This window comes from Lampetra planeri, chromosome 13, assembly GCF_965212315.1.
Source record: "Lampetra planeri chromosome 13, kcLamPlan1.2.h2, whole genome shotgun sequence".
Lineage (NCBI taxonomy): Eukaryota > Metazoa > Chordata > Hyperoartia > Petromyzontiformes > Petromyzontidae > Lampetra > Lampetra planeri.
In genome coordinates, this window is record NC_136119.1 from 2,759,634 (window position 1) to 2,771,853 (window position 12,220).

The following is a 12,220-nucleotide window of genomic DNA, read 5'->3' on the forward strand; positions in this document are numbered from 1 at the left end:
TGTGGCCGAAACGTCGTGAAAATTGTATTTTATTATGTTTAATTTTTATTATTTTATTATTTCCCTTCTACGTGACTTTACCGAAAGAACCAAGAAGAAGTAGTGTCTAAATTATTTAATACAACCCCATTAATGTATAATATGCCATATAAAATATCATTTCTTATACTCTGAAACGGATTATTTCCTTTCCCTTTATTTCTTATGGGAAAAATTCGTTTGGTGTACGTCATTTTCGGTATAAGTCCTCCTACCTTCTGGAACGAATTAACGACGTATACCGAGGTACCACTGTAATCTGGATTACTTGTGGCTTATTTTCTTTACGTTTTTGGGGAATGGAAACCCATCATCCGTGATGTTTATTGCGGATAAGATAAGTCTTGTGCTAAATACACCTGGAGACACCCAGAGAAGTGGATACACAGAAAGACGCAGAGACACACACAGAGACACATTCACAGAGGTACACACAAACACACGGGAACAGAGAGAGAGACACAGAGACGCAACATATACACAGGGAGATAGGGACAAAGAAAGGCAAGGTCCAAAGACAGAGATGGAGACACGTACAGCATAGACAGACCTAGGGGAGGCCCAGGACCGGTTGTGTAAACATCGCCACTGGGGAGATAACGGCGGCCGGGCGTGGTGCTGGTCACCCACCCCCTCGTGTGCCGTGCCGGACAGCCTCCTAAGGCTACACGGGGGGGGGGGATCTTTGTCTGTGCCCACACACAAACACCCACACACTGTGGTACCTACGTAGGCCTCGACAACCCGCTTGATGTATTTCGTTTTCATGTCGAGAAACTTTTTTCCCGTCGTCGACAAAAGGCGCGGCGCTCGATTCGCCACCAAGCACGCGTCTCGACCACAGCTGTTGTCGTCACCGCGACCACGTGGGGTGCTTCTGTGACGTTACAATCTTCTGCCCGCCCCCTGCAAGGCCCCGCCCACCTACGCTCGCCCCTCCCCCTTCCAACGCTCGCCCCTCCCCCTTCCAAAGCTCGCCCCTCCCCCCCAACGCTCGCCCCTCCCCCTTCCAACGCTCGCCCCTCCCCCCCAACGCTCGCCCCTCCCCCTTCCAACGCTCGCCCCTCCCCCCAACGCTCGCCCCTCCCCCTCAAAAGCTCCCCCCTCCCCCCCAACGCTCGCCCCGCGCCCTTCCAACTCTCGCCCCTCCCCCCCAACGCTCCCCCCCAACGCTCGCCCCTCCCCCCCAACTCTCGCCCCTCCCCCCCAACGCTCCCCCCCAACGCTCGCCCCTCCCCCCCAACTCTTGCCCCTCCCCCCCAACGCTGCCCCCTCCTCCCCAACGCTCGCCCCTCCCCCCCAACGCTCGCCCCTCCCCCTTCCAACGCTCGCCCTGCCCCCTCCCAACGCCCCACCCCTCCCCCTAACGGTAGCCCCCTCCCCTGACCCCCCCTCTCCCTGCTGCTGCGATTGTCCCAAGTCGCCGCTGTCTTTGATTTTTTTCCGCGCTTGCTGAGCACAGGGCCCAAACAAATTACACAGATCTCGTAAATAGATAAGATGTAACACGGATCTCGAATTGAGAACGGTTATAAGAGCTCGCCTGTATCATTCTAACTTAGCAATCTTTGAAATACGTAATCAACCAGGCTATGCGTTAATTGTGTGTTGACCGACCCTCTGTGTTGTATTACATTACATTTCGATATTTTACTAGGTTATTTAATTTTAGTGTGTCTTTCTCCTGATTTTCAGGCTTGCTTGCCGTGTAATCGTTCTTGCAGCACCAATTGATATGCTAATTTTTTCTGTAACCCCCCTCCCTCTCTCTGCCTCCGCCCCCTCTGTCTATTTAAGGCCACCACACAGAGACGATCACCCCTCTCTGTTACCTGTGTTGCTCTCGCTATGTATCTTGGTAATATCTGTCTGCTAATATGTCTGTCTATAGTTTTCTGGTTAGATTTTATGTCGCTATTTCATTATACCTGATGATGATTGCTTGTGTTGCAATCGAAACGTCATATTCTATTATTTAATTTAATTTATTATTTTATCTTTAGACGTGACTTAACCGAAAGAACCAAATAATAATTCCTGCAGTCACGAAAGTTCTAAAATTAAGATTGTATCATGGGACCTTGTTGCCAGGATCAAGGTATTCGAAATAAGAATGTTTTACCCGTTCTGGCAAAACAACAGGTGGTGTTAAGATGTTGAAACACTAAATAGACACCTTTCAAAGACAATGCATATATGATTTCGATTTAAAGCTTTCGTGACTGCAGGGATTCATCTTCTTGGTTCTTCCGGTAAAGTCACGTAGAAGGGAAATAATAAAATAATAAAAAATTAAACATAATAAAATGAAAAAATTCTCACGACGTTTCGGCCACAACGCAAGCAGCCGTCCTCAGGTGAAGACCAGGTCTGTCGGAAAGACAGCATCTAAATGAACACCACCAGGCTTGGCAGCGCATATTTAAGCTGAGTTGGAGGGGGAAGAGCGCCTTGACAAAGGAATTTGCATATCAAGAGGAATTTAGCATATTTATGGTAAATGCAGATATGGGATTAGTCACTACTTGTGGAATGCGTAGGTGGGCGGGGAGTTTTAAAGTCATATTATGCCCGTGTGATGTGAGAGAAAAAAGTTTAGCTGGAGGCATATTATATTTTTTGCGACATAGAATTGTAATGTATGACTTACTGTTAGTAGCTCAGCTTATTGGAGAGTATATTTAGTATATAGATGATACTGATGTAGTTTATATTTTAGTTTTTTACGTGGTGGTTTAGCTGCTGCAGCTCCATACTATTAACATTCCTTCCTCTTCTTGGTTCTTTCGGTAAAGTCACATAGAAGGGAAGTAATAAAATAATAAATATAAAACATAATAAAATAATTCTCACGACGTTTCGGCCACAACGCAAGCAGCAGGTGAAAACCAGGTCTGTCGCCTCGACAGACCTGGTTTTCACCTGAGGACGGCTGCTTGCGTTGTGGCCAAAACGTCGTGAGAATTATTTTATTATGTTTTATTTTTATTATTTTATTACTACCCTTCTACGTGACTTTACCGAAAGAACCAAGAAGATGAATCCCTGCAGTCACGAAAGCTTTAAATCGAAATTTAACATTCCTTCCCTTTATTGATGCTAACCCTACTCCCCCCCCCCCCCCCTTTGTTGCTGCTAATCCTGCATACTGCACGGGCATAATATGACTTTGAAACCCCCCGCCCACCTCCTACGCATTCCACAAGTAGTGACTAATCCCATATCTGCATTTCCCATAAATATGCTAAATTCCTCTTGATATGCAAATTCCTTTGTCAAGGCGCTCTTCCCCCTCCAACCCAGCTTAAATATACGCTGCCAAGCGTGGTGGTGTTCATTCAGACGCTGTCTTTCCGACAGACCTGTTCTTCACCTGACGCCTGCTTGCGTTGTGGCCGAAACGTCGTGAGAATTATTGAATGTTTTATTTTTATTATTTTATTATTTCCCTTCTACGTAAATTTACCGAAAAAACCAATAATATGATCAGAGCATGTTTGTTTGCATGTTCACCACACGCACGTGTGATTAATGCAGACTTAATTACTTGCAAAATGTATCTATTTGCTGTTTGATCATCTCAACACCTGTTGTATTGCCAGAAAGGGTAAAACTTCCTCTTATTTTTCAAAAGCTTTCCTGTAAATGAAAACCTCAAACCATCGCACTTTCTGAATAAACTTTCAAAACGAGCCACTCTTATGAAGAGGGTGTGCGTTCAATGGCAGTGTTGCATGATCCATTCCCCAGTGCTGTTTGGTGTGCAGAATGATGGTACGTGATGTACATATCTGTTTGTCTTTTGCAAATAACACGCTGTGATTTGCTTTTGATGTTATTTGATGCTTTACACAAAGGGGAGTTTGGACTTGAAAGGGGCCCACTGGCTTCAGTTAAACGGGACGAGATGTGGTCCCAGTTAAATCATCCACTCACCCCTCCTGGACTCCCCTCCCACTCGACTTTCTCCGCCACTTGCCCGTGTCTCGTAGTCCTCGATTGCCTCCCTCCTCTGATGTGGTCATTCATTATCATCTTTTCCATCTCTTATTCCTCTTCAATACCCGTCCCATCTCTCGTTTCCCCTCTCACTTCTTGGCTCTTCGTTCCTGTCCAACCTCCCCTCTCTCCACGGCAAATGCCAGCGGCAAAAAAACATTTTATTTCGAACAATGTTATTGCATTTGAAGATGTTTGTTTACACAATGTCATTTATTCATAAAAAGCCTTCTCAATGTGTAAGACTCATGGGAAAATGTAACACGTTTAAAACGCACTATCGAGCCAGCAGACATTGTGGATGTTTTGCCTGTACGAGACAAGCCAATTCAACGGCATTTCAAATAAACCACGAACTCAATGGTCTTTTAGTCTTTAATTTAAATGTAATAGTTGTTCAATAGGTTGCCTTTGACAGTGAACATCACGTGTTACTGTTAAGTCTTCGAGAAACGTTTTTCTGTACTCCAGTGGCAAATAATTAATCTCATTAGTGCATGTTGGTATTGACAGTTTGAAAATAGTTTGCCTGCAATATTTACTTGTACATAATTACAACTCACATGATTTAGAAAATTAACATGCAAGGGTCTATTTCATCACGTAACCAAATAACATTATAAGTGCATTGGGCTATGGGACTTCTTGACCAGCATAATTTGTTCAATCTGGCAGAACACACAATGCTTCATGATGCTAAGCGGTAGAAAACATTGGGGCAGAATACCCTTTCGCCAAATTGACTGAAATAAAATGTACTTAGTTTTTTTTTTACAAAATCGACGTTCATTTATTATCTGATCATCCACAACCTACCAAAATAACACACGTTTTGTATTTACACGAGTCAACACAGCCATCAATACAATGCTCACACACATGCACAAGAGACTCTTAGGCATTCGTTACAGCACTGATTGTGGAGATCGGCACTCACATGAGTTACGGTACAGCCACTGTCATGCCTATCAATGTGCCTGTGTCAACGCCTATCTTCTATCCAGTGTCAACCTCATAATTGAGGGTCAATGCTCATGACAGATGCTTTCCACCTTGTGATCTTAAGCGTCTCTCACAGAGAGTCCTGTTCTGTTATTGTGAATGTTGTTACAACTTTTGCGGCTCAAAAAAGTAAGCGACAGTTCAATTTTCAAACATGTTTTGATAGAATATTCCACAGATAACACAGTGAGATGCGAGCGGACAAACAAGAGCATCCAGGAAGCAGAGGTACGCCGACGTGTGTACACCACAAAACGATCGTTACTTTTATAGGGGTGAACGGACTGTGTTTAACACAAGGATAATTACTGGCCCCAGCAAGTGCTCAATAACACATGATACAGCACTGCACCCCCGTTCCATTCCTAAAAACGATCAAATCAACGGTCATAACTTGGGATTGTAATTCATAGCAAACTTTGTTTTTGCCTTTTATTTTTGACATTCCATTTGCCAAAATGTGAGTCTCTTCATTTGCATTACAATTTTAAGTCGCAAGTAATCCCATTGTACGATTCATTGCGTATATGGTGTTAACATTTTTATCGATGCATCGATGAGTTGTTACAGTACTTGGCTAATTAAGAGTAAAAGTTGATTGCCATTAGGGATGCAAGACTTTTCAATCACATAAAACACCAAGCATATCAACAGCATAACTGAGCACTGCCTCAGAGGTGTTCAATAGATAGGCTGCTGTGACATTCAAGGTTCACTGATCCACCGCGTATGCAGCTCGCAGTCACAAGTTCAACCGCAATGAAGCTTGTAGAGCTGAATGGAGTTCAAAATAACTCACAAACACCTTGTGAAAGACCCAACGCAAAGATCTCTGGGTTTGATCCTACACGAAGTTCATGGTCCACTCTAAACCGCATCCACAAAAACCATAGCAGATACAGATACCCGATGCACAAATGGAAAATTAAAAACTCTCCAGTGTGTGACTGTGGTCGTCCAGAACAGACCATACAACATATACCAATGTAATGCCTGATCGACAAATACCAAAGAGACATCACAGCGATACACTCTGATACTCCTGACGCGGTTATCTGGCTTCACTACCTTAATGTCAAATTGTAGTTGTTGCTTTTAATCTACATCAGCGACATGAAAGCTGGGTCACAATTCAAGTTTAACCCATCGAAATAAAAATGGAGCACTACATTCTCACAAAATGTACCATTTTGAATAACTTTTCAAGCAGCGATCTTATTTAGTAAAATTGTTACAAATTACCCGACTGAAATATGCAGCTTTTAAAAATAATATCGATAACAAGTGTCACCAAACTGCACTGCACTTTGGACCCACAATATTAATACCACGTTCCATCAATCGGCAATGAAAGCGCAAATCAATTTCCTAAAACACATTAAGTTTGTATAAATTAAAAATTATTTACACCCATTTACCTTCCCACTCTGTTGTCGATGTTGGTGTCAAATCATGTTCGTCTTCTGTTACTGCCAGTGGTTGCCCAGCAGAACCATTAACCTTTGATTACTTATGCAGTCACATCAATGCTTTAACAAATTCAAGAGTTGGTGCAGACAAAGGACATTATTGCCACTCGCATACAGTAAAGTCCATTCCTACCGATCAAAAGATTTCCGCAAAATACATTTCGCTTTGCGATTCATAGCTATTTGGCAGGTTCACAGGCAATTAAAAAAAAAACCTTTTGCAGAACAGATGGATGCTTGTCTGCAAACCTAGCCTCAATTGCACCGATGGCCACACAGCTGTCACTTGCGAGAGCCGCCAATGTCTCCGAGAAGCCCACAAGAGCTGCGGGAAATCGAACGAAAGCGGCGAGCCGACGGATACCATCGCTACCAATGCCGCGTGTGGACCAGCTCAGCCCTCAGGCTAAGGCGCTTCAGAGTCTCGTATCCCAGGACGACAAGCATTGACGTGGGCGCAGAGGATGCGATGCGCGCCGACAGGCCCTTGGTGAAGCCCCACATGCCCTCCTGTGCCCACAACTGCCGCAATGCTTCCAAGATGGAAGAACGGCCCTCCACCTGCAAAGCCGGTAGCACACAAAGCATAAGCAACGCACAGTGTGCGTGTAACAGCACATCGTCTCTGACTGCAACTTAAGTCTTTGGTGGCTGGGTGGCTTACGATGTTAATAATGTCTGTGAAGCACTAAGCCAACGCCAGAGAATTTGAATTTAGGTATTGACCACCTGTGATTTAACTGGGCTCGCAAATATGGTGAGATTATTTTGTAGCAGCATTCACGAAACAGGTAAAAAATGTAAACGATTCACGTGACGAGAACACTCTTTTAAGAGCGAATAAAATCTATACCGGAGCGTGGAAAAATACCCTGACTGAAAGTTACTTTTTAAGTGCAATACAAAACGCAATTCCACCCGGGCTCACCTGCAGACGAGTCCGAATAACGTCCATGGGGTTTGTCAGCACGGAGGCTGTGACGGACGCCATGGGACCGGCGACTGCTTGGAGGACCAGGTGAGGACAGTTGCTGGGGGCCCTACTCGAGAGCTGCTCTGCACAGCAACGTGGGAAGTGGTTTGAGTTGGGACAGCAAAACTGAAATCGACTGGTCAAACAAAGTGCACGAGCATACTCCGAGACACTGCAAAGCAAACGATTCAATTGTAAGAAATGTAGACAATCATCTTTTTTAAAGTATCAGGTGTACAGCACCAACTCACCGGCATAGAAGTGATAGAAGGGCCACCAGACGGCGCTGCTGGGAATGTAGGTGAGCAGTGAGGCCAGGTAGCCCCTGTAGAACCCTCGCATGCCGTCCACCTGCCGAATCTGCCTCACAATGTCCCTGGCTTGCCCGAAGGAAGGGCGCCCCCGTCGGCCCTCCGTCGGATCGGTGCCCACCTGGGCCGCGTGGCCGTTCAGACCCCGCTTGGGATGGTCCTGCACTTTGAAGCGCCCGCCACCCTCCCCGGCCTGGCCCTGCATCATGAGGTGCTGTGACACGACATCGATGGGCACCGTGATGCTCTGCGCCACCAGTGAAGCCACCCCGCCGCCTGCCAGTGACCTGAAGGGAATACCGGCGGTGAGGCTGGTGTGCCAACGGAAGCGTGCATCTGTAATCGAGCATTTGAAAGTAGTTCTGTTGGATTGCCTATGACGAGATCATCCAGAATACGCCCGATTTCGTCAGATCCTGGATGATAAACAGGATTCAGCCTGGATTCTGCTTGGAAGAATGACTACTATGCATAATATAGGTGCAAACAAATGCTGCAGGGCCATATAATGGGCAGCAGAGGGCAGTACAGAAATGATTTTTCGTACTCTCGTATGCTCTGTCGATGCTCACCACATTCACCAACCGACAGTGACCGGCGTGGTGACGCATGGTCAAATAATCCCCACGACTCACACAGCAAAGGGAGAGCCTTATCCAACAGTGCATTGACAAGAGGACTTTAAATTAGGACGGAGTCATCAGGTGTGTGAGACTCCCAACTGTGTTAGAAATGTATAAATCTTACTTAAGGTGTAGGAAATAAAGAAAAGCTTCCCACAGGGGCTGCGTACTTCAATGTGTTGTCAGCTCCCAGCCTGCCGGCTTGGTCTCGCACGAGTTCATAGGTCGTGATGTAGAACTGTCCTGACACCAGAGTTAATGCGTTGACAGCGAAGCCCCGATAGAGACCCAGCACTCCCTCCCTCTGCAGGATCTTGATGAAGGCGTCTGCCGTACCGCGGTACTGGCTGCTGCCTCGCTGCACCTGAACAACATATTCATATCCAATTACGAGTTGACACAATATATTTACAGGTGTTTACAGATTACCATCCATTCACAATCACCAAAAAATAATATGTTGTAACATTCACATCCTATTCACATGCAATAATGGGTTCACACAGACATTCACATTCATTCACATGCCATTCATGGGCTTCCATGTTCATATACCTGCTCACACACCAGACGCTCACATGATACACAACACATTCACACTGCTCATATGCAACCGTATGTCCACACACCACATGAACTCACAAACCATTCTCGGCTCACATGCCGCCACAGTCAGTTGCCAAACGACCATGCATCATCACGTTTTCACAAGTGTTCAAATGTCACCACTCATTCACACATCAGATGTTCACACGTGTTGACATGCCACCATGTGTTCATCATCTTAACAGACACGCCCACATTGCTACGACAGTGGTAACATAAAAATACCAAATGAAACAAAATAATACTTTAATACAGGATGTCCATAAAATCCCAATCTATTTTATTGAAATCAAAGCAATTCAGGGCAAATTATGCAATAATATAATCAAAGGTATATTTATTAATAACTGTTAAGAATTAGATTATACATGAGCATCCTCAATATTTTTGCACAGCCCAAATCTGTCAGCTGCATTACAGCATCTGTGGAGTTACTTTTGTAACTGCTGCCGCTATACAATCTAGTAAATCTTGCAGATCTGTAACTCTCGTTTGATACACCTCTGACTAGATGAGGCCCCATACAAAGACATCCCAAGGTGTTAAATCCGGAGATGGAGCCGTTTGGGGCTTTGTTGCCACTGCGTCCAATCCAGAAATTTGGAAAACGTTCGTTAAGGTGCTCCTGAATCATGTTTGTATAATGACAAGGAGCCCCATCTTATGAAAAGTCGTATTACCATCACGCATTCTTGTATATACATATTCATATGGTCCTGAAAATAAACATTATATATACCGTGAGTTCAATAAAATACATAGGGACTTTTTGGACACCCTGTATAATACATATGATTGATATTGCTGAATAGGCAGGCTACTGCTGCTGGACACTAAAAGGGACCCTACCTGCAGCCTCGTTCGAATGAGCGTGAAGGGGTAGACTGTGGCCCGCACGCTCAGCATCATGAACACGCCCAGGGAGTAGAACTTGTGCTTGTCCAGGTCTGCCCACTCGATCACGCGAATGTTCCTTTTCTCCTGCATTGTTCCACGCTTGCAGCGTGCGGTGCTAACAAGAGGTGCTGCGGTCTTCCACTGTCAAATCTTCAAGCCTACAACGACCACTGAAATGGGTAAAAAAATGTATGACTATAAACATTCGAACACCATGGACGAATAAAATAGGAAGTATTCAACTTGAGGCATATGTGGCAGACCGATTTGAGGTCTGTATCATCATCGATTGTCTACCCACTGCTGGATGAAGGTCTCTCCACACCATCGTCATTCCTCATGGTCCTGTGATCACTGAGTCCATGTCAATCCTGAACATAAACACATCCTATTCTTGGGTGCATGCTCCCTTTTAGCATGCCATCACTAGCTAGTCTTGTCCATCGGACCTCATCTCTTCGTGATGCATCCTACCCAAGGCTACTACTTACTTTTCTCAACAGTCAATGATGCCTCTAATTAGAAAATGTTCTCCAATCAATGTTTCCGTCTCTCGGTATGGGCTGTACGGCTGTATGCAGAGGACATATAGAAGGCTAGGATGGGACAAGCTTGAATCACACTATACTTGTTGGGTCTTTTCACACGAGCAAAACTGACGTCGATTTAAGTATGTCGAATCGATTTAAGGATGATCAAAGTGCCAAGTGAAAAGGTTTCGGGGTCAAAAGGCGTAACATTTAGGAGGTGTTTTTTTCCCCTCGGGAAACTAAAGGCTGCTTTTCGTGTCGACGTCAAGTCCGGGTTTATTGTGTCTAACCAGGGGAACATTCAAGAGACCAGGACAGACTCAATTGCAAGTTTACTCGGTCACCAAAATTACAGAATTATAACAAGAACAAAGACATTTTTAAAAAATTCAAGATTTGAAGTTCATACTCTTTGGTTCTTTCGGTAAAGTCACGTAGATTAAAAAAAATAACTAATTTAGTTATTTTAGTTTTTTAATGCTCTTTGGTTCTTTCGGTTAAGTCACATAGATGCAAAAGAATAATAAAAATAATAAAATGAAAATAACTAATTTAGTTATTTTCATTTTATAATGTAGTTACTTTCATTTTATTATTTTTCTTTTTCATCTACGTGACTTTACCGAAAGAACCAAAGAGCATTAAAAAAATTCATTCTGAATCATGAGGAATTGAAAATGGAGCATATCAAAGGTGAATCAATGTTCAGTCAAACTTCACTTTGTCGACGAGTTCGACACAAACTTCTCACCTGGCCAGGCGTGGTGAGGATTAGAAACTGGCGTTCAATACATCAAATGACAACCACTGATCACGTGTTTGTGTCAATCGAGTCAACTCCGGACCGGAATTTGAACGTGGGCTGAATAAGTTGTTTCATCTACCAAGCAGAATCACAAACGTCCACTGCTGCAAGCAGTGAGCACTGGTCACTAATACTGAAATAGCTCTTCAGACGAAACCGGTCCACAGTCGTGCATCTGTTCATCGCTGTTGTGAGTCGGTCACGTTTACTCAAATTTATTAAATGGTGACCCGAGAAAAAAAGAACAATGCACTTCTTCAAAAAATCGTGTTTTTTTTTTACACATAATTCACAAAAGTTACGTTTACGGAAAAACTAAACTTCCACATCAGCGTTAGGAAGGTCATTTTAGGCGCTCTAGTGACGCTCCTTTCACGTTCCCAAACGTCAATGCACATTGTCCGCCCATGAGTCTTTATGGGCGGACAATGTCAGTAACTTCGGTCATTTTGATTCCACTCATCCGACATCAACCCTCGTGCAGGGGAGCCTGTGGGCACACACTCTCCACAGCAGCCCCACTGGGTTACAACGTTGCATGTCACTTCGCCACAATGGTCACCAACCCAGCCGTAAAACAACTAAAACACAGCATCAATGACAGCAGCGACCGTTGCGTGACCGCTAAAGTCCATTGCTGCTCGTACAGTAACCATCAGTTCGATACCATTAACAACGCCCTGGCCGAGGAAGAACCAGCCGTACCTTTCGTCCGGCGTCGGCTGAACCACGAGGGTCCCCGTGTCTCTGTCCGTCTCTCTCTCTCTTGCCCGGGAGACTCGGCGCGGTGTCAGACCCCCCTCCCTCACCTCCCCGCCTTCTTCGCGCGGGGTTAAGAGGTGGAGCAGCGGCAGCAATCGGCGCCGAAGTCGCTAAACGCCGATCCCACGCTGGCCACTGTGCCGCCGTTCACCGGGAGGCAGAGGGCCTCCGTTCAGCTGATCGGTGACGTCACCGCGGCGTCGA

General features: G+C 45.0%; 1 protein-coding gene across 2 annotated transcripts; it reads right to left on the minus strand.

Moving 5' to 3' along the window:
- Positions 1 to 4,399: 4,399 nt before the first annotated feature.
- Positions 4,400 to 12,220, minus strand: LOC144721911 (solute carrier family 25 member 44-like). 2 transcript variants are annotated; one of them, XM_078599858.1, is made up of 6 exons: positions 11,960 to 12,220; positions 9,872 to 10,089; positions 8,587 to 8,780; positions 7,734 to 8,080; positions 7,438 to 7,565; positions 4,400 to 7,070 (listed from the first exon to the last, which is right to left on the minus strand). In XM_078599858.1, the coding sequence occupies exons 2-6, from the start codon at positions 10,007 to 10,009 to the stop codon at positions 6,879 to 6,881; spliced, it is 999 nt and encodes a 332-aa protein (XP_078455984.1). In that variant the 5' UTR covers positions 10,010 to 10,089; positions 11,960 to 12,220; the 3' UTR covers positions 4,400 to 6,878. The 2 variants fall into 2 exon arrangements, with proteins under 2 accessions (XP_078455984.1, XP_078455985.1); XM_078599859.1 differs by lacking the exon at positions 4,400 to 7,070 and having other exon boundaries at positions 7,438 to 7,560.

Coding starts and splice junctions, on each gene's coding strand:
- LOC144721911 (XM_078599858.1), bottom strand. CDS start 10,009: ATGCAGGAGAAAAGGAACATTCGCGTGATCGAGTGGGCAGACCTGGAC. Junction 8,781..9,871: donor TCATTCGAACGAGGCTGCAG/GTAGGGTCCCTT, acceptor TATGTTGTTCAG/GTGCAGCGAGGCAGCAGCCA. Junction 7,566..7,733: donor CTTCTATCACTTCTATGCCG/GTGAGTTGGTGC, acceptor GTTGCTGTGCAG/AGCAGCTCTCGAGTAGGGCC.